General features: G+C 41.8%; 1 protein-coding gene across 2 annotated transcripts in view; it reads left to right on the forward strand.

The window, feature by feature from the left end:
- Positions 1–26,219, forward strand: part of C1_2H1orf159 (chromosome 1_2 C1orf159 homolog) — a 273,746-nt gene that overhangs the window by 31,405 nt on the left and 216,122 nt on the right. For both annotated transcript variants that reach the window (XM_085609641.1, XM_085609644.1), the window contains exons 3-4: positions 4,802–4,895; positions 6,741–6,816. In XM_085609641.1, the coding sequence (XP_085465767.1) occupies positions 4,821–4,895; positions 6,741–6,816 (151 nt within the window). In that variant the 5' untranslated portion in view covers positions 4,802–4,820. The remainder of the gene's footprint in view (positions 1–4,801; positions 4,896–6,740; positions 6,817–26,219) is intronic.

Genomic DNA, 26,219 nt, shown 5'->3' on the forward strand with positions numbered 1-26,219 from the left:
TTCTTCAGGGCTGAAATAACAAGACGGAGAAAAAAAAATACATTTTACATCTTGATACAACAATGATGGTCATAGTTCAAACCTTTATGGCAATCATGTTGTGTGGTAGTAGAACGTCAACGAATATTGTCATTCCTTGTCCCCAGTTATATTAAAACCAAAGAAGACCATCACACTATCCAATTCTCTTTAAATTATCACACATTTACTGATGCTTCGAAATATTCCTAACTCACCTAGTTTCCATGTCATTATTATGTTCCCGAAACCAACCATCTCTCACAGATAGTACTGTTACCAATGTATTCATGAACATTTGTCTCTATTTGTGAATTGTATTGAATGCTCTCACAGCAATGGATAAGATTGAATTTCTAAACAAAAGAGAGACAAACTTAGATCAGAAAAAAGAGAATATGTTCACTAATTCTGCATTATGTCATTTGTTGGAATTGTTTGCAGATTTGATTTGATCTCAACAGCTACAAAAATCCTCTGCATGTTAATCCTGCTAACCCCCATTCTGAGGGCATAAATATAACCATTTAACATTTGAAAACAATATCATCCAACTCAGTTCCATTATGCTATCTCCTAGTGACACCCAACACATTATTAGCTCTCATACTCCCCCCTCTAATATTGTGTCAACTGTATGCAGGCAGCACGGGTGAAGATGTTGTTTTCAAGTGTTAAATTGTTATATTATATTGTGAGAATGAGGGTTATCAAGATTAACACGAAGAGTCTTTTTGTAGCTGTTGGGGTGAGATCAAATCTGGAAACAATTACAACAAATTTCATAATGCAGACTTAGTGAACACATCCTCTTTTTTTTATCTATGTTTGTATCTCTTTTGTTTAGAAATTCAATCTTATCCATGCATCAAAAGAATGTCTCAAAGCAATAGTAAGTCTGTGATTTTCAGAGAATTGGATAGGGTGAATGTCTTCTTTAGATTTAACATAACCAGGGACAAGGAATGACAATATTCTCATCAATGTCAAGAGAGTAATTTACTGTGAACGTTTTAGGACAAATGATTGTCATACAGGTTTGAATTATGACCATGGATGTTGTGTCATGATGTAAAATTTCTTTTTTTGTCTTATTTCAGCCCTGAATAAGCGGCATGAACTGTCGCGAAACACGTGTTTGCTGACATTATTTTAAAATATGGTTGAACACTTTGAATGACAAAAAAGTCTTGATTATGAAAAGAATTGTTATAAAGTAAGACGTATCTATGTAGAACATTTCTTTTTGAGAACCTTTTTGGGGAAATTTGCGAGTCAATATTTTGGAAGAAATTGGTCATATATCGTATTATAAATGGTTGTATGTAATGTTAAAAAGTCAGGATCATGTAAAATAAATCTTAATGAAGAGTCTATGTTGTTTTTGTGTTATGGATTGTAATCTCCCTACAAACTCCATAATTTGTAATGTATGCTTTGTATTGGTTGGGCACCATTCTAGTGGGCAGAGCTCTCAGCGGGCCAGCAGAACCTTTGTCCATGTTTTCTTTTAGAAACAGCTTTCGCTGTCTGATGACAAAAACCTGTTGTCTACAATACATAGATTAGGCCTCTTACTAATGATTTAATGGTTATCTTGTTTGTCTTATTCTTCTGATTTGATGATTTTCCTCCCTATTCTTGCTTTTGTCCCGATTATCGTTTGCACAAGCGTACATCTTGTAAAGGTTTCTTTCAAGCAATAAAATCATTCCAAGACAGCCGCTGGTGTGTGTACACGCGTGGCCATGTGCAGCAGCCACCTTGTACTGGTTTCTTATACTTCACGAAAAGAAACTTCCGGTAAAGCCACTCTGCCGTGCGAATATATGCATGCACTCACATTGGAAAACATGTTGAATGGTCTTGCCCATAAAGCATACCTAACGTTTACCTCACCATTTAGCTCTGTGCCTGCATTTGAAAGGTAAGAACTACTGTCTTTGCCTGGATGTGCTTTAAGGTTTTTTTGTTTTTTGTTGCTCGGGTATACCTCCCAGCAACCTCCTGCCAATTTCTTCTACCAGTCTCATTTCTCTCTCCCCCTCCCACTTTTAATCTCCCTGTTTTTGCTCTGATCATTCTTCTGTGCTGCTCTTCTTTTGCATCTACTTTTTGCAAGTCCATACTTGATGCCTCCATACCCTCCCTGCTGGTCTCCTATTTTCCGTCCTGTGTCACTCCTCAGTAATTCATTCATTCTGCAGACCTCCAAGGTGCAGTTGTTTTGAAATATTTTGCTGTTTTAAATGCTGTTGGACCCTGCGCTTTCTGGTTGGCTGAGGGATGCCCACAGGCAAGCAGGATCTACTGCACCCATCGGGCGGGGTGATAACACTTGCTGTATTACCTGTGCTCACCCTTGGGTAGCTTGGCACTGACAAGTCAGGCTTTCCTCCGAGGTAATATGTTAAGCAAAAGCACAGCAGTCACACGCAATAAGTACACTGAGTGTCACAAAAGAGACTTCACAAAGGATGTATGTAAATAACGTTTATATTCAACACACATTCATCTCATTATAACATGAACATCATATACTTTTGGGCATAAAACACATTTGAAAATATTACTAGCATTACTAGGCCCACTCATATCGTTATGATATCAATTGTATGCACAATGTGGACAATTCCTAATCTAACCCCCCTCTCCCCCCCACCCCCAATAGAGAGCATCCTTGTGCGGTGCGACACGCTGTCCATCCCAGGCCTACCCTACTAATCCTGATAATACAGTCCCACATGGTCATAGGGTACTTCCCGGGTCACAACAATATCAAAGATATGTACATACACGAACATAGGACACTTTTTATGAACACTGCGAGCCAGAGCCGTGAGGGTTATCTCAGTGTCAACTGTATTGTGCTTTTGGCATGAAATCAATGTATACAGCAGCACCGCCGGCCAGTGTCGTGAATCAAAGGCGGTCCGCAGACTATCACTTCCACACACACACACACACTCACTCTGCACCGATATACGCTGCAACAGGTATCGGCCAGTCCGTACGGAACACTCTTGCACACATACGCACTCTGCACTCTAATGCGGCACCACTGGTACCCACCAGGTCAATGGATAAAGCCCTGCAGACTCTATGCCCCCCCGCCTCCCTCCACCCTCTAGTTCAGCCCGATTGTCCTATATCCCCTGATGGAAGATAACCAACCCCTCCTCCCAGATACTAGGCCGCATGCGCCGAAGTCACACTTAATCTAAGTCCTCGGAAAGCAGGTGGAGAAATGTAGCACGTTTTAATTAGGAAGTAGACGAAAACAAGGAGAGTTTAGCTGCCACTCAGGATGTTCACCTACAGGTCTTGAAACGCAATGGAGTCCCACAATCTCCTGACCTGTGTCGGAACTGTCTCGGAAGCACTCCTTCAATCCAGTCAATCTCTCTCGCTACTACCTGGCACTAAGATGTCTTCGGTCTGGCCTACGCCTTTGTTCTCTATCCACGACATACCACACATTGTCATTCTGATCTACGCCACTCTCTTCTCGCTATGCCAATAACTTTTAACCAAGCTGAACAGTAGCTACTCTACTGTACAACATGGCTAAAAGACATTGGCAAAGTCAATAGCTCTCACATAGTCGATACCTATTAGTTTTGCCAATGCTTGTTTATTAAAAACCGTTGTCCGGGGGAGAGCCTGCAATCCTGACATGGTCTGTGTCCCTGTCTCTCATCACCTACCCATTACCTTTTTAGGTCTGGTTTGACAGTTTTACCTATTGCTTTCACATACTGTTAAATATTCTTTAAAATATACATAGCGTGTGTTTTGATTCCAACCAGAGCAGTATTACTCACTAACCTAATACTGTTGTCTGGAATACATATGCATTATGTGGAGTAAGCAATCCTGTTATTTAATAAAAAAATGTAATACACCTTTTTTCCTCCAGCATTGGCAAAGCCAAAAGGGCAAGGTTTAACATAGCAAAGTATTTGTGAATGCCTTTGATTACATGCTGTGGCAGTTGAAAGACAGACCTGTTGGCTTTATGCTTGTTCTTCTTGTGTGTGCAGTACAGGCGCGCAACACCCATTGGGCTCACCGGGCTTCAGCCGGCGGGCTGGCGTCCGTCAAATTGCAGCCGGACCCGAGTACTTCACAGGTCTTTAAAAGACCATTTACTCGTTAATGAGGCTTTTGTTGTGTGTTCACCCCTTCTTACAGCCACTCTGCCTATGGCTGGAAGACTTAGCCCCCCCCCCCCCCCCCCCCCCCCCGAAATCTTTTTCAGCCCCCCTCGAAATTTGGCTCTAGTTGCCCGCCTGGTGCAGTATACTTCCACTGGTGCAGTGGCATGTAAGGTGTTCTCCTATAACCAATCTTTCTGCTTAGTGGCCATATGTCCTATTTGGCTCAATCCGCCAGTGAGAGAGAGAGAAACGCACTTTGCATAATGGTATGTATCAGTCTATATTTATTACGAAAAAAAGGAAAGTGCCAGTCTAGAATGCAAAGCGCTGCTGGCTCAAGTTTCAAGGACTGAATGAAGATGTCACTTATGGCTAAAGGCCTCTTGACAGCCCTAGATGCACACTGCTGCCACCACAATGCTCAGAATACAACCCCTAACCCTCAGGAAAAAGTCTGAACCACCTGTTCTAAGCCGAACAACTGCAGCCAGCCCAGCTAAAAGGCATTTCATTTGCGTTTTGTGACGTCAGTCCTTCCGCTCTGTGTCAGGGTGTAAGCTTCCTGCTCAGTACCGCAGCCTGATTTCTTACTCTGACTTATGTACTGTTTTTTTCCCCCCTAGGTTTTGGTTTTTGCCGGCCATGGCATGGCCAAACACCGCTCTGCTCCTGTCACGGCTGACTCTGCAGGTTGCCTCTGAATCTGTCGGAAATCTGGTATGTACTGAAAAAAAAGCCCTCCCTGGAATACAGCAGCCGCCAGCCCCGTTCTTCTCTTAAGCATGCATCTAGAACTCAGTTAAGAATGTTTTACAAAAAGAGGAGCTCCTGTTCATTATCGGTGGAGGAAAGTATTCACTTTTCCACCCATTCTTCTGCATCCCCGTCAGAATGTTTGTTTTAGTTTGAAGCCCATGGCTGGGGAGAGCCCCAAATGGTAGGCTAATTTCAAGGGAGTGGCAAGCTGCCGCCAAGCCTCAACAACCTGTCTGGGATGTCAGTAGTGCTTTCGACCCCTGTCTACCACATGAAGCAAAAATTGGATATAAGCAGAAGCATAGCCACCAATAGGGCAGCAGGTGCAGTGGCACCAGGGCGGCTGTACCAAAATTATTATTTTTTTTTTTTACTAACTAACACGTGGATTTCGTCAGCACACTTCGCATTAAAGTATAAAATGATCTAAAAAATTACTTTCCTCTTTAAATATTGTATTCATTCTAGCATTCACACAGGCTCTCTGTATACCACTGTAATATCCTAGTTTTAGATCTTTTTCCTTAGGTATGCTTTCTTTTTCCTTTTTTTATTTATCTCCATTTTAGGCACGTTATTATAAATGTTTATATACGCTGTAACCTTTTATGTATAATTATCCTCTTATGCAGTTACTATTTTTTTTATACGTTTGTATGCTTATATTTTGAACATTATTGACTAGTTTATATTTGTAATCCTGTGATTTCTTATATCCAATAAAAAATATTTAACTGAAAAAAAAGTATAAAATGAATCATCAGCCAAACACCATACGCTTTTGCTCCTGATTCTCTCGTCCCACCAGCTATGCCCTCCCTGCCTTCCCTTTTGTATAGTGTTCCTGTGTCTGAAGTGAGGCGTAAAACAGTGTATAATTGAAATAAATATATATTAAGCATCAACGCATTATCAAGTTGCAGTTAACTATGCTAGCTCCCTGCTGTCAGTCGTATGTCAGGTTCATGTAGTAAAGCCTTTCCAAACAAAGTAGCAGCAAAAATGTGCAGCCAGCGAGCTGTTTAATTTGAAGACTGCGTTGTCACCAGAGTCACCAAGAACACAGCCAAGAAGGGCAGTTCCAACCAAAACAAGCATATTTAAAAAATACAAATGTTTTATGCCACCTGCCAGGGGAGCTTATTTTGGATATATGGACTTGTGAAAGAAACAGTTTTTTTCACAGCTGTTGAAAATAAGGTCTTCCAGCGTTTGATTTCTAACAAGCACTAAATCACCCAATTCGGTTTCTATTAAGTCAGTAGCGACTGGTATTTGAACTGTCCTTCCCAGCTCTTATTTGGCTGGGAGGCCTCCGTACCAGTCTTGCTTCAAAATATCACTAAAGCTTAGGAACCATGGCAGTAGTTACTCATGCATTGGTTGCTCGCAGGTTCTGGGCATAAGCAATGACAGCAGAAGGCCATGGTCTAACACTTTGTGATCAATCAGCAGTCCATGGTGCAGGGAATGGTAGGAACTTCTCATGACTTGACTGACCCTTGTCGGTGACCAAATCCATTTCTCACACACGAGAATTTGATGATGTTACATGTTCTACTTATTCTATGATCTTGGAAGTAAACTATAGCTTTTTGTATCCTTTAATGCCCAATCAAATTATGTGACCCAGCCTCACCGAGTTTAATTTGTCTTAAAACTGGGATTTAACGTCCATTGAATGATGTGTATTGAATGTCTTAATTTAAGAATGCTTTGTATTTCAGTAGCACTGTACTGCACGTTGTACTCCCAAATGCAGAGGATGCTAATGGCACAATAATAAAATATATTCTCTTTGGGCAGGTGTCGCTCTTAGAATGTTGCATGGTGCAACTCGACAGCAACGGCAGCTGCCCAACAAGCAATCGATGCAGTCCAGGTAGAATATTGATTTGTTACATATTCAGATGGTTATACCTGCAAGAAAAAACAAGTTCCTGTGAGTGCAGTACTATTTATTTGTAGCTATGTTGTTTTGTACACTACAAACCTAGTTATCTTTACTCATAATCCAAAAGTCTGCAGTACACATTTTGATGACTTCCATAGGACATTGCTTGCTGTATTTGTGACGGTAGATATACATTTAAAGGTTTTCCTTTTGTACGCATCAGTGAGCTAAACCTTCCAATGTAAGTACAGAGCAATCCTGAGTTGGGGAGAATTAATAGTCAAGAAGTATATCCCTTTATAATGTGTCTGTGAAAGCGGACATGTAGGGTTTTAAGGGGCAAGGCAGATCATAACGCTTCTTAGGAACTTAACTATTCCTCAAACTGTCCCTCTCTGAGAAATTTTGTAGTGGCCGTCTAAAGAAGACTAAGCAAATACCCACTTTTGACATAATTACCATTTGTAGTAGAAGGCTGGAATACTAAAATATCCTTTCTTGCCCCCAGGCTTAAAGACTGAGATCTCCAACCTTTTCAGTAGAAAGTGCTACTTGTGTGTAATGCAAATTATCCAAGGTTCTAATATTATCAAGTGTTGTAATAGGGACCACAACAGACGAGATTAAATTAATAGCCACCATGTGCAAGATTATCAGCAGTTATCTCCTCAGTGCATCAGGCAGGCTTACCAGCAGTAATGTGAAAAATGCCTTATCAGTTTGGAATGCTGGTAATGCATATTAGCCATAGCCTAGGTCCCCTGACACCAAGATAATAATATTGGTAAAAGGTCTCTACAAAGCCATTATTTATCACTCCGATATCCGCTTCATTTATATTTTTGCAAAGTCAACCATTTTTCTCCAAACATCAGCCTATGAGTTCTGAGAATGCATACATTTTACATCTTGATTACTCACTTTTTAATATTGGCTTACATATGTTAATGGAGGTGTGTGAAGTGCACATAATTTGCTTTCATGTAATTATGCGAGATTTCCTCGACCGGCGCTGCCGCAGGATGGCTGTAAGACCGTTAAGATCTAAATCCGGGCCATATTCACATTGAAAAACCCAAGCAAATTAGTTTGTAGAAAATATGGTTTAAAATCAGTTTAGACCATTTCCCCCTTGGTGCAGAAACAGTAAGATATGTCCATCTCAGAATCAAACCCTTTTCCTCCCATTCCTCATTGTGACAGCAACAAGCATACATTCGATCCATATTTTGCATTGCTTCAAAATAATATGTAAATTGGCCTTTTAGCTTCACCAGACACCCATTGATAACCTCCAGGTTGTTGCATCTTTGTGTTCTTTTTCCTTCTGTTTGATTGTAAATAAAACCTCCAAACAACCAATTACATTGTTTCATAGTATTAAGTGAGCAAGAATACAGATTAAGCAAGTTGAAACTGTTTTAGGATGCAAATTGCCATCCTATATATTTTCCTTCATAGATATAATGCAGCACATGGGATGAAAGTAGCGGTTTGTTTGCTAGTGGGCATAGTGAAGTGTTGGGACTGATGGTTGATTCTCATATTTTAATCTTGCCTGTTTTATCTTTTTTACTTTATATACCGCACCCCACACCTGATAGGGTAGGAGAGACTTTACATAGGTACATTTGCATCGAATACAGTACACGGTACACAGTAGCAAACGGTACACAGTAGCTGTTAGCGCAGTCTAGTACAATGTAGCTATGAGCAACCAAATTCTGAAAAATCTATTGGAAATGTGAAAATATGTACTGAAAAAAACAAAGGTTACAGGGACGTTATAGTTGGGGGTCAGTTTTCACTCGTACAAAACCAGAGAAATTCAGCAGTTACAGTTAGCTGAGCTATCTACAACTTACGCCCCCGCAATGCACTGCTTATGACCTCACATATTACATCACTCAGGACATGGTCAGTGACATCACTGATGACCTCTCAAATGACATTACTGATGACATCATCCAGTGAGTGTAAGTTTTGGTAAGAGTTTGATTGCTAAACATATATGCTAAGCTACTACAAATCTTAAAGTAGTAAAGTATGCGTCCTAGGAATGAGTGATGCTACTTTTAATATACATTATATGAGTGAATGTGTGACTGTATGTATCCTAGTGCGTATTGGTGTGTGAGTGGGTGTATAAATGGTTGTGTAAAGAGCTGTGTGAATGAGTGAGATGCTGTGTGAGTGGGTATGTCAGTGTATGTATGGCTGGGTGAGTGATGGTGTGAGTGGCTCTATCAATGGGTAAGTGGGTGTGTAGTGACTGTATGGGTGAGTGAGTGGGTGTCTGAATGGCTATATGAGTAAGTGACTGGGTGTGTAAGTGGCCGTATGGGTGAGTGAGTGGCTGTTTGAATAGATGTTTTGTTATGTAACTGTGTGTGAGTGGCTGTATTGAGTAAGTGTCTGTGTGAATGGCTGTATGGGTGAGTACAGGAATGTGTGAGTGTTTGTTTGGATATGTGAATGGGTATCTCAGTGGTTGTGTAAGTGTATGAGGTCTTCTATGGGTGAGTGAGCGGCTGTGTTGAGAGGCTGATTGAGTGAGTGGGTGTGTGACTTTGTACGTAAATAAGTGGATGTTTAAGTAAATGTATGGGAGAGTTATGTGGCTGGCTGTATGGGTGAGTAACTGGTTGTATGAGTGGCTGTATGGGTGAGTGAATGGTTGTGTAAGTGGGTGTAGAGGTGAGAGACTAGGTGTGTGAGTGGCTCTATGGAGGACTGAGTGGGTTTGTGAGTAATGGTATAGGTCTGTGAATGAGTATGTCGGTGGTTGTACAGGTGATTGAGTGGGCGTACAATAGGTTTTATGGGGTGTGAGTAGGTGTGTTTAGTGGTTCTGTGGATGATGTCCTCAGTGATGTCATTTGAGATGTCATCAGTGATTCCACTGACCATGTCATGAGTGATGTAATATGTGAGGTCATAAGCAGTGCATTGCGATGGCGTAAGTTTTAGTTAGCTCAGCTAACTATAACTGCTGAATTTCTCTGGTGTTGTATGAGTGAAATCTGACCCTAACTATAACGTCCCTGTAACATTTGTTTTTTTTCAATGGCTTTCTAAGGTTTTTTAAAATGTAATTTGCTAACTATGCCCTCCCTGTAACCTTAGTTTTTTTTTGTGTGAATTTCTATGTTTTTTTAACTAGTAAAACTAGTAATGGCAGTGGCGGCTGGTGACATTTGAAAGTGGAGAGGCGTAAAATTATTGTCGTACTGCACTGCCGAACAACCTACGGGGAGTGCGGCGAAGGGTGGTTCTACCCCAGAGAACATTTTAAAAAAAGAGTGGACAAATGGTGCATTTTCAAGCAAATTTGAGAAAGCAGGAAGGTTGATAAAGCAATTGTGAAAGAGCAGTTATTACATTAATAAAGAGCTATCATATAACAACATAGGTACCTATATAAAACTGCAAAACAAGTGCCCTACTGTCCCATTCAAAGCACAATAGTACTGGAGTGCCATACTGTCTCATTCAAAGCACAGTGACCCTTGAGTGTGAAACTGTCCCATTCAACACACAGTAGAACTAGAATGCCCTAGAGTCCCAATCAAAGTACACTAGCACCAGAGCTCTCAACTGTTCCATTCGAAGCACATTAGCCATGGAGAGCCCTACTGTCCCACTGAAAGTACAGTTGCACTGATGAGAAGCGCCTTACTTTCCGATTCAAATCATAGTAGCGCTTGAAAACTCAACTGTTCTACTCAAATCATTATAACCCTGGAGTGCCCTTCCGCCCTATTCGAAGCACAGTTTCACTGGAGTCCTCTACTGTTCAATTCAAATACAGCAACCCTGGAGTGTCCTACTGTCTCCTTCATAACGCAGTAGCTCTGGGGTGCCCTACTTCCCCACCAAAAGTACAACTGCACTGGCGTGAATTGCCCTACTGTCCCATTCAAAACAAAGTAGCACTGGGGAGCCGAACTGCCCCACTAAAGGTACAAAAGCACTAATGAGAAATGCCCTTCTGTCTCATGCAAAGCTCTGGACCGTTTGGAAGCCCTTCAGTTCTTTTCAAACCACAGTAACGCAGGCGTGCACTAACTTCCCATTCAAAGCCCAGTATCACTTATTGCATTGTGCCCTTCAAAGCATGGTAGTGCTGAAGTGTTCTACTGTCCCATTCAAAGCAGAGTGAAGGGAAGGCGTCCCTCCCCTAGCCACCCTTCGACATCGCATGGTACCTTATTTCTGAAGCATCCAGATTTGTAACCAAAATTGTACTCCTATATGTAGACACGTGGTTCTGAACAGCTGACCTCACTCCCTAAATACACAACCGCCTGGTTTTGCACAACTGCGAAAGGCGCAAAAAACACACATCTAACCCAACAGGGATGCCATGAGTTGCGTCAGAACTATGCACCTCTTTGGTATGCGTTAGTTTCATTCTTCAGCCTTCATGAATGCTTTCCATGGCCGGTGCCTACAACTCACAATCATGGGAACATTTGGCCGACATACAGCCTAATGAGATGTGACCGGTCAGGTGCATGACAGCTATTGCATCTGTGTCACCTGATAACTCCAAGATCCTGTTCCCACACCCTTGCGTGCCATCTGAATGGACTTCAGCAATCCAGATCTGGGGCTAGGCACGCTGTCGATATGGTTTTGGCTCTGTCTCCTTATTAATTTGTTGGCTTGTCCACCCCTGTCTTTAACATCTTGATGTGTGGTGTGAAAAGAGAGGGGGCTTCCATGGTGGTGACAGAAATAGGTGCACCTATTTGCATAACATTTAACAATGCCGATACACACACGTACAATTATTATATATACGGGTCTGTGTTCTGGGTATTTGCGTGTTTATTCATTAAGTTGTTTTACATGCTGCAGCTGAACGCTTTCAAGATGCTATAAATGCACACAGATTCAAAGCACACGGATTGAATACAAAATGTACAGTCGCAGCAAACATTCAGTGCATTGTGCATCCACAGTGTCCCTACAGAGAAAGGATGCAAGCCTGCATCTGGGGGATAGATAGCTTGATGCATGCCGTGTCCCCCGGATCTAAACAGTGAACCCATCAGCAGATGAAGCATTACACATTTGTGGGAGATTACAGAAAATACTGGCTGATTTACCCAGATTCCTACCGCACTATGGAAATAACATAACAGGCGACTCTCGGGCAGGTCTTATATATACCTTGTTTATCAGTTCGGGTGATGGTACTCGAAAAATGCTCCATCTAGCAGAACACTTCATTGGAGGCAGGTGTGGTGTTCCTTAGATCATAATTAAACCCCTGCATACATTTCAACGAGCACATACCATAATGCATTCATTGCGTTTTTTCACAGTCGTCTGAAAAATCACTTTCCCCTTTTATGTTAATTTACTTCTGCTTTAATTCATATGCTAACATTGAGGTGACTTTTCGAAATTGTCGAGTGTTGATATTGTGTTTTGTAATGTCTAACATTCCCTTCATTATGCAATTAGCTATTTCTCTTGTCTGCATTGCTCCAACTGTAATTGTAGTCAAGTGGTATTTTACTGCAGTTTAGACTTTAATCTGCTACCCAAACAAATGGCCATTGTTCTCTTTTCCCATTGTTAACAGAATTGTGTACATCAAACGAGCAGGTCAGCCAACAAAGCACTTAGAAACACTCCAACTTCCCTCTATGCTCAAAGGAAGAACCCCGATCAGGGGGCCACTCCTGCGACACAGCCACGCACAGCCCAGATGGAGGAAGACACAGCAGACCCCCAGTCTGGTGAACTTCTTGGAAATAGGCCATGCCCACACCCCCTGTCTGGAGGAAGGCACAGCGGACCCCCCAGCCGGGTGAACTCTGTCAAAATAGGCCATCCCCCCCCCACGCGACAGCAAGGCCCTAAACCGGCCTAGAGAAGTTACAAAATGCCCGCTTGGGCCTTACCTGGGCTGGGGAACTGACCGAGTTCACAACGTCAGACGTCAGTCCAGTCCTACACCCCTACTCTCTGGACAGCAACCTGCAGTAGTGCTGTGGCAGCGGCAAGCAACTATTGGACTAGCTGCTGCCGGCACTGTGCAGTAATGATGATTTAGATGGGACAGACTGCCTCTGCTCTAAAACGCAGTCTGTCTAGTGACTCAGTAAAAAATTGCTTCCGCCACTCCGAATGCCACACTGCAGAGTTGTGCGCGGGTAGCCGTCTGGGGTTGAGTCTGCGCATGCTCGATTCCTTGGCTTCCCGTCTGCCACACCCTTTTCCAACTAGTCACAGGGTGGCTCCCACCACGCCCTGTAACAAGTTGGGAAAGGGTGGAGTGACAAGCTCTCCACTCTCTCTGGTTGACGTGAAGGGTTAGCAGTCCCGGGCTTGTATTTAAAATGCCTGGGGCTAACTTTACCTCCATGCCATCAGGGGGTTGAGACTACGCCGTGCAGCTAGGTCTTTGCCGAGATGATGACATCACAGCCTTCAGGTTCTCAGCCCGGCAAACACGTAGGCTTCTTTGGGCCCGCCCCCGGAGCAAACACCAGGGAAGAGACTAGAAAGTCAGTCACGTGATGTCCAACAGCGGCGATATTGGTGAGTGGGAAAGACAGTGCACTGTGTTCAAGTTCTAGCAGTATAAAAGTGTTAGTGTTGTATACTACAATAAATGGCATCTAACAAATGGGTATTTTTTTTATTATGAAACACTAAGAACCCTGAGGTCTAAACTGGCAAAGAAAGAAAAGAATAGGTGACGTGTGAATAACAAACAAAGCCCAATTGACGTAGTCAAAGGGCAATCCCTTTTAAGGACGTAATCCCTCACTCACCCTGGGTGACATGCTTCATCATATGGGATTCTCCTCCCAGAGAAATATCCTAGTTTCTCTGGGGGCTACAACCCCCTCTCTGAGAGGGAGGAGCTCAGGGATGTTTTGGTGGTACACTAAAGGATGGACTAAATCCACATATGATGAGCTGATTCGTATGAGTGAGGGGTGCAGTGCTAACAAACTGATTGTGCAGTGGGAAAAGTGTATTAAAACTAGTCACGGGACAGCAAAGGGAATGTGAAAGAATGAGCTAGAAAAGTTCTCTTAGCATAGCCGTGCCGATGCTAGATTAAAATAGTGTACACCACTAGTCAACGATGTAGACTATGGTGATAAACAACAATAAATGGTCAACATGTTTCAGCCAACTCGCCTAAAGAGGCTCGGCTTTCTTCAGGACCACAAAAGCTACTGCAACATAGAGAGAACTGTGTGAATCCTACACAGAAAAAAGGATACTGTGAACACCCATAGACTGCTTTAAGGGTGTACGCCAGCTTATCATCTCAACATCACCTAAACAAAGAAAAACTGGGTATGAAAACATAGTGGTTCTGAATGCAAAGTACTTAAAATACAGAAAATGTGATCCAGTAACTTTTTGCGTTAACCACTCACCCGTAAACACTGGGTGGGACCATAACCTCCACCTGGCAACCGCTCAGGAAGGGAACACCGCTCTGAAAAAGGGATGTAAGACAACTCTAAATTTGGTGCTTACATCTCATGAACGAGTGTTCAAGTGAAATACTCTCTATGTGAACTAAAAATCCTTACACAAGGGAGACTGATATTTTCGCTAACTTTGAAAGTAAGAAACAAGAGTTCTTCATATAAAACGAACTCAGAAATTCAAACGCACTCCAAAGTGTATATATTACAAAGGATATGCTAATCAATGTGTCATTGTTAATAAAGTAAATAAAAAACAATCCAAGAAAGCCTCTGTTTAAGGAACTGCTTGCAAAAAAGAAAAAAAAGAAAAAACCATTAAACCTGGTACTCGATATAGTAAAAGTTAATCATGACGCATTGGCTGTATAACGAGTAACCAGGATACTAGAAAGAGGCACAAAAACGCCTTCCATGTAGTCAGATAGACCTTTCTAAAACTGAAAGTAACTAGAAAGTATAACAAAACGTGCCCAAAGGCTACTCCACGCGCTTACCTGTCCGTCGGGGAACCGAGGCTTGAATGAGCCTGTAGCCGGAGGTCCCGCGGGACTGGTAGCATGTGAAAATAAAAGCAGTCTGTGTCTGCAAAGAGTGGCCAATCAGGAAGCTCACTATAGGGAAACCAATCAGGGCTGCTCAACCGCCCGTGTCCCTGTTCCCTTGACAACAGCCAATGTAGCGTACGAGACGGCTTCTTAAAGGAACTGTACGAGTGAAGCCAAAGTGCTTGATCGTACTTAGAGCTCGGCAGTGACTTGACTGCCAAAAAACGAGGAATCTTCAGTCTGGACAGACACTCGCTCAGCCAATAAAAACAAATTAGCGCACATACGCTCGTCAAAAGCAAAACTTGTAAAACACCTAACTAGGTGTTACAAAGGAAAAACGAACAAACGAATCGTACTATTATGGCAAACAAAACAAAAAAACAGATGTCTCGGAGAGAAAAACTTTAACAGCTTAAGGACACAATAGAACAATGAATCAATCCAAGAATATGACAAAATAATTAAATAAGGGCAAACACTCGGTAAAAATACCTAAGAGTCTTGTTGAAATCCTATCTGTCAAAAAGAGAGAGGAAGGAGAAAAGAAGGTGTATCTGGCTCTCACAAAAACCTCTCTATGGTGGATAGTGTAAAAGACCGGGTCATTTAGAAAATGAAAAAAACTAGCTCTATGAGATTCATAGTAACAACCACGGTATATCATCATTCAATCCACTAACATGCGTATTGAGTTTGTAAACCCACCTTTGCTCTCGTTTAAACAGAAAGGAAGAGCAATCTGTCAGATGGGAGGGTATGAATGGTTTTTCAAGGACTGTCCAGTGTAAGTCCTTTAGGGCATGATTGACTGATAGAAAATGATTAGTGAGTTTAGTTGAAGAACGGTCACACCGTATGGTGCTTTTATGTTCCAAAATTCGGGTTTTTACCCGACGGGTGGTCATTCCAACATATCGTAACCCACACGGACATGTTATTAGGTAAATCAAATTGGAGCTATTGCAGTTACTGTGACTTCTGAGGGTCCAAGGCCTACCAGTGCCTATGTCGATCTCTTTAGTCACAGAAGTATGGCAACAAGCCGCACAGGAACCACATGGGTAGTGTCCTACAACTGGCGGCAATCCCCACAAGGTATGTTGAGTGTCTGCTTGATGAGTCCGAGGACGGGTGTGTACCAGTTGGTCTCTGATGTTACTGCTACGTTTAAAGGCAAAAAGAGGTTTCGGCAGCTTTACCTCTCCTATGTTTAAAATTTTCCAATTAGTCATAATGATTTTTTTGATTTGATTGGAAAATTTGCAGTAAGTATGTACACAGGTCAACCTGTGGATTTAGGGACCTTAGGTTCTAATAGAGCCTCCCGATTGTTGTTTGAGGCTCGTTTCGAGGCCCTTCGGATCAATTTCTTGGGATAATGCCTAGCCAGTAGTTGTTTAGATAAGTTGCTCGCATGTACAGGAAACCCATGGCGGTGAACGCTCTTTTGAAATACGATAGCTTTCACCCACGGGCATTGCGGGACAACTTGCCTTTTGGTCAATTTTTACGCCTAAAAAGAAATTGCTCCTCAAATGACAAATATCAGGAACATGCGAGCAACTTATCTAAACAACTACTGGCTAGGCATTATCCCAAGAAATTGATCCGAAGGGCCTCGAAACGAGCCTCAAACAACAATCGGGAGGCTCTATTAGAACCTAAGGTCCCTAAATCCTCTGACAACAGGTTGACCTGTGTACATACTTACTGCAAATTTTCCAATCAAATCAAAAAAATCATTATGACTAATTGGAAAATTTTGAACATAGGAGAGGTAAAGCTGCCGAAACCTCTTTTTGACTTTAAACGTAGCAGTAACATCAGAGACCAACTGGTACACACCCGTCCTCATCAAGCAGACACTCAACATACCTTGTGGGGATTGCCGCCAGTTGTAGGACACTACCCATGTGGTTCCTGTGCGGCTTGTTGCCATACTTCTGTGACTAAAGAGATCGACATAGGCACTGGTAGGCCTTGGACCCTCAGAAGTCACAGTAACTGCAATAGCTCCAATTTGATTTACCTAATAACATGTCCGTGTGGGTTACGATATGTTGGAATGACCACCCGTCGGGTAAAAACCCGAATTTTGGAACATAAAAGCACCATACGGTGTGGCCGTTCTTCAACTAAACTCACTAATCATTTTCTATCAGTCAATCATGCCCTAAAGGACTTACACTGGACAGTCCTTGAAAAACCATTCATACCCTCCCATCTGACAGATTGCTCTTCCTTTCTGTTTAAACGAGAGCAAAGGTGGGTTTACAAACTCAATACGCATGTTAGTGGATTGAATGATGATATACCGTGGTTGTTACTATGAATCTCATAGAGCTAGTTTTTTTCATTTTCTAAATGACCCGGTCTTTTACACTATCCACCATAGAGAGGTTTTTGTGAGAGCCAGATACACCTTCTTTTCTCCTTCCTCTCTCTTTTTGACAGATAGGATTTCAACAAGACTCTTAGGTATTTTTACAGAGTGTTTGCCCTTATTTAATTATTTTGTCATATTCTTGGATTGATTCATTGTTCTATTGTGTCCTTAAGCTGTTAAAGTTTTTCTCTCGGAAACATCTGTTTTTTTGTTTTGTTTGCCATAATAGTACGATTCGTTTGTTCGTTTTTCCTTTGTAACACCTAGTTAGGTGTTTTACAAGTTTTGCTTTTGACGAGCGTATGTGCGCTAATTTGTTTTTATTGGCTGAGCGAGTGTCTGTCCAGACTGAAGATTCCTCGTTTTTTGGCAGTCAAGTCACTGCCGAGCTCTAAGTACGATCAAGCACTTTGGCTCCACTCGTACAGTTCCTTTACGAAGCCGTCTCGTACGCTACATTGGCTGTTGTCAAGGGAACAGGGACACGGGCGGTTGAGCAGCCCTGATTGGCCACTCTTTGCAGACACAGACTGCTTTTATTTTCACATGCTACCAGTCCCGCGGGACCTCCGGCTACAGGCTCATTCAAGCCTCGGTTCCCCGACGGACAGGTAAGCGCGTGGAGTAGCCTTTGGGCACGTTTTGTTATACTTTCTAGTTACTTTCAGTTTTAGAAAGGTCTATCTGACTACATGGAAGGCGTTTTTGTGCCTCTTTCTAGTATCCTGGTTACTCGTTATACAGCCAATGCGTCATGATTAACTTTTACTATATCGAGTACCAGGTTTAATGGTTTTTTTGTTTTTTTCTTTTTTGCAAGCAGTTCCTTAAACAGAGGCTTTCTTGGATTGTTTTTTATTTACTTTATTGACAATGACACATTGATTAGCATATCCTTTGTAATATATACACTTTGGAGTGCGTTTGAATTTCTGAGTTCGTTTTATATGAAGAACTCTTGTTTCTTCCTTTCAAAGTTAGCGAAAATATCAGTCTCCCTTGTCTAAGGATTTTTAGTTCACATAGAGAGTATTTCACTTGAACACTCGTTCATGAGATGTAAGCACCAAATTTAGAGTTGTCTTACATCCCTTTTTCAGAGCGGTGTTCCCTTCCTGAGCGGTTGCCAGGTGGAGGTTATGGTCCCACCCAGTGTTTATGGGTGAGTGGTTAACGCAAAAAGTTACTGGATCACATTTTCTGTATTTTAAGTACTTTGCATTCAGAACCACTATGTTTTCATACCCAGTTTTTCTTTGTTTAGGTGATGTTGAGATGATAAGCTGGCGTACACCCTTAAAGCAGTCTATGGGTGTTCACAGTATCCTTTTTTCTGTGTAGGATTCACACAGTTCTCTCTATGTTGCAGTAGCTTTTGTGGTCCTGAAGAAAGCCGAGCCTCTTTAGGCGAGTTGGCTGAAACATGTTGACCATTTATTGTTGTTTATCACCATAGTCTACATCGTTGACTAGTGGTGTACACTATTTTAATCTAGCATCGGCACGGCTATGCTAAGAGAACTTTTCTAGCTCATTCTTTCACATTCCCTTTGCTGTCCCGTGACTAGTTTTAATACACTTTTCCCACTGCACAATCAGTTTGTTAGCACTGCACCCCTCACTCATACGAATCAGCTCATCATATGTGGATTTAGTCCATCCTTTAGTGTACCACCAAAACAGCCCTGAGCTCTCCCTCTCAGAGAGGGGGTTGTAGCCCCCAGAGAAACTAGGATATTTCTCTGGGAGGAGAATCCCATATGATGAAGCATGCCACCCAGGGTGAGTGAGGGATTACGTCCTTAAAAGGGATTGCCCTTTGACTACGTCAATTGGGCTTTGTTTGTTATTCACACGTCACCTATTCTTTTCTTTCTTTGCCAGTTTAGACCTCAGGGTTCTTAGTGTTTCATGTACTTTAGTTGGGGATCCAACCCTGTGTGGTCTTAACATTTCCCTTTGACCCTCCGGCTTTGAACCGTTTCTTTGTATATTTTTTTTATTAATCAACTATGAGCTGAGCACTAGTTATTGTTGAATGAATGTAACTAGGCGGAGCCCCGACGCCCCCGTAGAGAAACCGCCACTGAGTAATAAGGTTTGCATAGTGGTGGAGAAAGGGGCTGGGCCTCTGACCAGCTTTCAGGAATCCCGCTGTGTTTACAGGAGGGCTTCTTGGCCCCTGAGGTCCCTCAGAAGTAAAGTGAACATCATCCCCTAACCAGTAGTGCACCATGAGCGGAGCCGCGTTTACAGAGTGGTAGAGAAAGAGGGTGTGATTTCCAAAGACCTCTTAGCTATCTCCCTGTGTGGGACTTACTAGAGGTAACAGGAGGGGGAGTTGTCTCTCAAATAAGCCCTTGAGTGCCAACTTCCCCTCATGTTACTTTCAGTAAGCCCCACACAGCAGGATTGCTGAGAGGTTGTCGGAGGCTCCTTTCTCCACCACTGTGCAACACGGCCCCTGGCTCACTAATAGTGGGGGGATGAAGTCTCCTTGGCTCCAGGGGATCCTTGGGGGCCAACTACCCCTCCTGCCACCTCCAGTGACACCCACACAGCTGGATTGTTGAGAGGTTGTCAGAGGCCACACCCCCTTTCTACACCACTTAGCAAACGCACCTCCTGACGTATTACTGTTTGGGAGACGTAGTCCACTTTAGTCCTGAGGCCCTCAGGAGTAAAGTGGAATTCATTCCCCCACCAGAAGTGCGCCAGGCGGTGCGTTTGCCGAGTGGTGGAAAATGGGGATGTGACCTTCAAGTCCTCTTACTTACTGGAGGTAGAAAGAGGACTTGCTGGCCACCAAAGACCCTCTGCATTCAAGGGGATTTCATTCCCCAACCACCATTGCGCCAGGAAGTGCTTTTCAGAGTAATGGTGAAGGGGGTGTGGCCACTGGCGACATGCGGAGGTGTTTTTTTTATTAAACATTTTTTTGGAGCCCCCCAAGCATTATTTGTAAATTCCACCCGGAAGGTGGCGGTCCCCAAACATGGCTCGAGCCCCACCCCCACCCCCAAGTATAATGTTTTAATATAGCCCCAGGGAGGGGGTGGTCCTCGTGGCAGCAGGGGGGCCACTTGACACCCCGCATTTCAGTGAATCAGCCCTGAGGAGGCGGTGGCCCCCACACCCCCATCATTATTTATTTGCCCCTGGCCCACCCGGGGGCCTAAATTAAACTAAGTGAGGGAGCCTGCGCTTCGTTATTTTTAAAAAATGCGTCTGAATTTGCATATCCATTGCGACTACCACCAGTTCTTCTTTTTTATTTTTTTAAAAAATGTTTAAATAGTTTTTGGGGTGAATAGGGCTGAGGGGGTCAGGGTGTTTCTACCCTGCCACCTTTTTCCTCTTCTTCTTTTTTTAAATGTTTTTTTTTCTTGCGACGCTGTTCAATAGATGGTCACAAGATGGCTGCCAACACTTTTTGGTTTGAAGTGTTGGCAGCCAATCAGATCTCCGGCACAAGATCAGTAGGAGTTGCGGATCCACCTCGGCCACAGTTGAATATCTGAGAAATCTTTAAATTTCGCAGAAACTACCGAACGGATTTACACCATTTAACAAAAAGTTTGCTTTCTTGACCAAGAGCTGCCTTTCTGTCTAATTTGGTGTAATTCCATTCAGTAGTTCGGGCTGTAGCCGTGTTTACAGTTTCCTATTGAAATTGAGGGCCGAGAAAAAGGGGGGGTCCCAAAATGCTTTTTCTCCATGTTACTTGACGGATCACCCTGAAATTATCAAGAGAGCAGCTGAAGTGACTGCCCCTACAGTTTTGAAAATTTCGTGAAGATTCGTCAATCGGCATCTAAGTTATTTGCAAATCAAAAAAGGCTCTTCTTATGGAAACTGCAGCCTAACTATAACTACCTACTGGTGACCGCCAGTAGGAAATGTTCTATCTATCTTGATCATGTCTTTTGACTTGGTTATATCTTTGGTGCTGTTTGATGAATCTTCACAAACATTTCCCAAAAATGTATGCTGGTGGTTCTAGTTGTACATGTAAAGTTTTGGGGCAATCCATCAAGGAAAATTTAAGAAAGGGGGGGGGGGGGGTTTGAAAAGAAAAGTGTTTCTCATTTTAATTCCCATAGGTATTTTGAACATGACTGCATCCCGAACTGCTCAACGGAATGACTCCAAATTTGGCATAAAGCTCTTGGTTCAGAAAGCTCACTTCTTGTGAGTTGGTGTAAATCTGTTCAGTAGTTTTCGAGATATTAAAGAAAATCAAAATTTGTATATCTAGAGTTGTGACTAATTCGCAGCTACTTCACGACGAATCAAGAATGCCAACAGGAATGCACTGATTGATTGCCTGGCTGCCACCGGAGCAGAAAGTTAAGTAATGGGACATCATTCCCACGGCTCAACATCAAGAACAAAAGTGGTAAAACGGGTAAGGATAGAGGTACCCTGAACCCATGGCTGGAATATAGGGGTGTTTGTGTGACACCTTATGCATTCAAAACATAAACTTTTTTTCCCCTCATTCGATATTTGCAAATGCTTTGTGATGCTCAGCGCCGCCCCCTGTAATGTCTCAAATTCGTGAATATCGCCGAAAATAATAATAATAAATATCTCAAAAATGTCCTCCCAAAGAAAGGTAACAAAGCCGTGTCTCAAGCGAAAACTTTTATTTGTCGGTTGTAGTCGACGCGTTTCGCCTGCACTGCAGGCTTGCTCACCAACATTTGAATAAAGTTTTCAACCTGTATTTAAACACCTCAATGTGCCGCATCAGACGAAAACTACAACAGTAGTGTAATGGAAGACAGACTAGTAGTTTCACAATTCTTTCTTACGCTTGGTGAGGGACAGACCAAGGTTCTTATTTGATTTTCAAAACCTTATTGCCCAAGCAGTCTATTACACATACAATTTGATTCCATTATCAATTAAAACAGAATGCATTGTGTAATTTCCATAAATCAACAAGCATTTAGGCAGTCATGTCGCATAATAGCCGAAATATTTCTGCCATATTTAGATACCATCCAGCCCCACGATCTTGCCAGTCCACAAGCGAGTGTTACAGCATCTTCTCGCTATAAAAAAAGGGGACAAAACGTATCCAGTGGCACGCCACTTTAACCAGTACCATAATAGAAACACAGTAGGTTTAACCTATTTTGTAATTGATGCAATCCCACATTATTCGTGGAGTTAATCGTGAAAAGAAGTTAAGAAGGCTAGAGTCTAGCTATATAATCAAACTTGATACAAAGACCCCTTCAGGACTTAATATGGAAGAAGACTTCCACACACTATAAATAATATAGACTTTCACGTAGCTAGTAACCAACTGGTGCAGCAGTTTACACAACAACTGACAAAGTGATACAGATATTCGCACAGTTTAGTCACTATCCAATATATTTAGTGAGACACTATAAATTAGTCAAGTAAACAGTCAATCACACTGCTACTAAATCCTCCATCCAGATATTTATATTTATATATCCACTCATTCTTCAATGCAAATTGCTATATATATATAATACATATTTAAATAACGAACCAAACCACATTCACTGGATGATGTCATCGGTGATGTCATTTGAGATGTCATCAGTGATGTCACTGACCAGGTCATGAATGATGTAATATGTGACATCATCAGCAGTGGATTGCGTGCACGCGAGATGTAGTTAGTGCAACTAACTATATCGGAGGAATTTCAATGGTTTTGTTCGAGTGAAATGTCCAGCTAACTATAACACCCCTAAAACCTATTGTTTTTTCAGTGAATTTCTAAGGTTTTTTAAAATGCTTATTCCTAACTATATCAGGCCTGAAACCTACGTTTTTTTCTGTGAATTTCAAAGGTTTTTTAAATGCGAATTCCTAACTATATCAGGCCTGAAACCTATGGTTTTTTCAGTGTATTTCAAAGGTTTTTTAAATGCTAATTCCTAACTATATCAGGCCTGAAACCTATGGTTTTTTCAGTGAATTTCAAGGGTTTTGTAAATGACAATTTTTAATGTATTGATTGTTATACTCATTTTTTTATACTGATTTTCTACATTTTTTAAACTATTTATTTTGAGATTTTTTTAAAATTACATTATAATTACATTATACATTACAATACAAAATATACTTTCTCAGAATGAATTACTTTAGTTTAAATACTTTGCAAATAGGCAATAGACTTTTAAGTACAGTAGTTACAGTTGTTGCAATGGGCAACACAATTTCAAACACAATGCAACATTGAGCTCAATGTGTATTTCTAGTCAAATGCAATTAGTTACTTTATGGATTACTTTTCTAACCACAGGACTGGATACTATATTCAGTCCTTGGACATCTGCTGTAAACAGTTGAGTAAAAGCGTTTTGGTTACAGTAGTGATTTTTAAGGAATATTATTGTATTTTAAAAGTTGACAAATATTTTCACATAGAATCACCAATGTTATCCTATGGCAGAAAATTCACTTAGCAGGTAAGTAGTGTTATTGTTACTTTTTCTTACTCAGTGGTGGATCCTGGATCCAGCACTGGTGAATCTCCCGTAAACAGTTGAAAGAATGTGTTTAAGTCATACAGACAATTGTTTAGGTATATTTTTAGTTTGTGAAAATAGACACTTAGAAACTTTTCTGCTGAAAACCACACAATGGATTCCTATGGAAGGAAATACAAGTTACTGGTAAGTACGCTTAGAATTACTTTTCAGGGTCAGTGCTGGTCTAAAAGATGCAGCACTGGGTTCTCTCCTGATAACAGGTGAGTAAATCGGAATTCGTAGTAAGTCAGGCAAATCAAGAGAGCTGTCTAGACTAAAGATAACAAGCGACACAGAATTTACGTTAAATCCTTTGTAGACGTCTTTACCTGCCAATACTGTTTGCCCAAGCTGTCTGGGGTAGATTGGGTTGCCCATTGCTATTGATATTGTTTCCAGGGAAGACCTGGCTTCGCAGTTCGGTCTAGACTGTTCCCATGAGGCACGGGTTCAAGACTGATTTGCATATGGCTGGGTCTGAACTGGGGTGGCATGGTGAGCAAAAGAATGATGGATTTAACCCAGATCTATTGACTGGGGAGAATGTTTGATTTGCTCTGTATTCCGTAAATGGTGTCCCTGCTAGTAGCAAAACAAGTTTGAGGTAGTAGAAGTTAATAAAGTAAAAAATGCAACATTATACCTGGTACAAAATATTTATTATACAAATGCTGATGTTGTTCAAAATATAAGGCACATGGAGAATGAAACATCACCACCAAGTGGTTAGATTGAGATGGTGGATTGATTGAGATCAGGACAAATTTATGAACACTATAACATCCATCCTCTGCTTTCTAAAGAAGTTATTGGTAATGCTATTGATTTTGTTTCAAATGAAGTAAGCAAAAGGCGTACCCATTAGTGGGTGGCAGAAACGTTTCAAGACTCACTGTTTTCCACTAGAGAAGGTGAACGCCATGATGACTGGCTCGTACAGATACCAGCAGTTGAATACCAGTCAACCAGATTATATTCAGAGGATCCAAGATTTCGCCAGTGTATTCCATACATGTTCCATCTTCTGTTTGAAAGTTTCATTGTCTGGACTTTTTTTTTCATATGCTGTAAACTATATACTAAAGACAGGAGTAAATCTTCAAAACGCTTAGGCAAAGGAGTTTGTTGACAAAGATGCTAAGATACATTTTATACAAGAAGTTGTTTTGGATTCCCACAACCCGTCATTTCACAAGGAAGTTTAAACCGCTTTTTATCTATAGGCAGACATACACTGACCCGAAAATCATTCAAAGCACATACAATCAAAAAAACGGAGGCCTCGAAGTAGATTAATGACTACAATCCAGTCATTCTGAAATTGTGGCATGCCAGCGGGTTATACAGTTTGTTGCAGACAACTCCATTGTTGTTGCTCATTACGTCACTTCATATATAACCAAATCAGAGAAGACCGAGATGAAGGAGATGTGGGAGGAGATTTCTGCAGAAAAGAGCTTTAGCAAGAAATGGTTTAACTTCAGCTTCAAAATACTTTCCCACCGAGAGAATAGGGTCCTTTGGGTGCTCGGATCCGTTGAGTTCAGCTGGTTTGATCTCAAAGTCAATGGGGAATTGTTTGGGTAGGTCTAGGAGTTGCAGGCATGTGAAATAGTGTTGGTCTTTTCCGTAAATTCAGTAGCTGGCAGTGTTTGATCCAGAAAGCACAGATATTGTGAAATCAAATATGTTGGACACGTACTATCCAAGAAGGAGTCCACACCTAGAAAGCATGTGCCTTTATGAAGAACTTCAACACTATAGATATAGAAGTAATGTAATAGAAAACCTAGATGAAGGAAAATATGTGGTAGTTGGATGTGACAGTTGTTTGGTGAGACATAGCTATGGAAATCTAATTAACAAGAGAAGACTGAGTTGCCAAACTCCAGATAGAAGAGAGTATTTCTGTTTGGCATTTTTGCAACTGTTCAAGTCTTGGCCTGCTGAATCAGAACTACTCGAAGACTAGGATTGCTACAAAGATTCTTTCAACGCTGTAAAAGACAGCATTCAGTTTTCAGTCTTTCCAAACTACTTGTAAATGTTGAAAGATGAGATTCAACAGGAAGGAACCATTGCTGAGGTAGCTAAGGAGAGTTCACAAAGCAGACAAAGTTCTCAGGGCTACATCTGCCTGTGGATTCCTCACCTTTTTAATTACCCCTTGTGCCATCATTCCACAGAAACTTCTCTTAGCTCTCCCACGCCGAGGAGGATGTCACAATAGCACGGCTCTGCTTGCGACTTCGTATGACGTCATCGGAGCCATAAGAAGACTTCGTCGTCATACTGACATCAGTTCCCTTTTTTCCTCCCGTTGACGCGCAACAGTTTTTTCTGGGACTTTGCATTTTCTTTGTGTCTACTTTGTTTCTGCTGTTTCCCTTGGTGTAGCAGTGGTACGGCCACAACGAAGAGGCCGGGATTCAACCCTTGCAGAGAGTGTTGCGGCCAT

This window comes from Triturus cristatus, chromosome 1_2, assembly GCF_964204655.1.
Source record: "Triturus cristatus chromosome 1_2, aTriCri1.1, whole genome shotgun sequence".
NCBI lineage: Eukaryota > Metazoa > Chordata > Amphibia > Caudata > Salamandridae > Triturus > Triturus cristatus.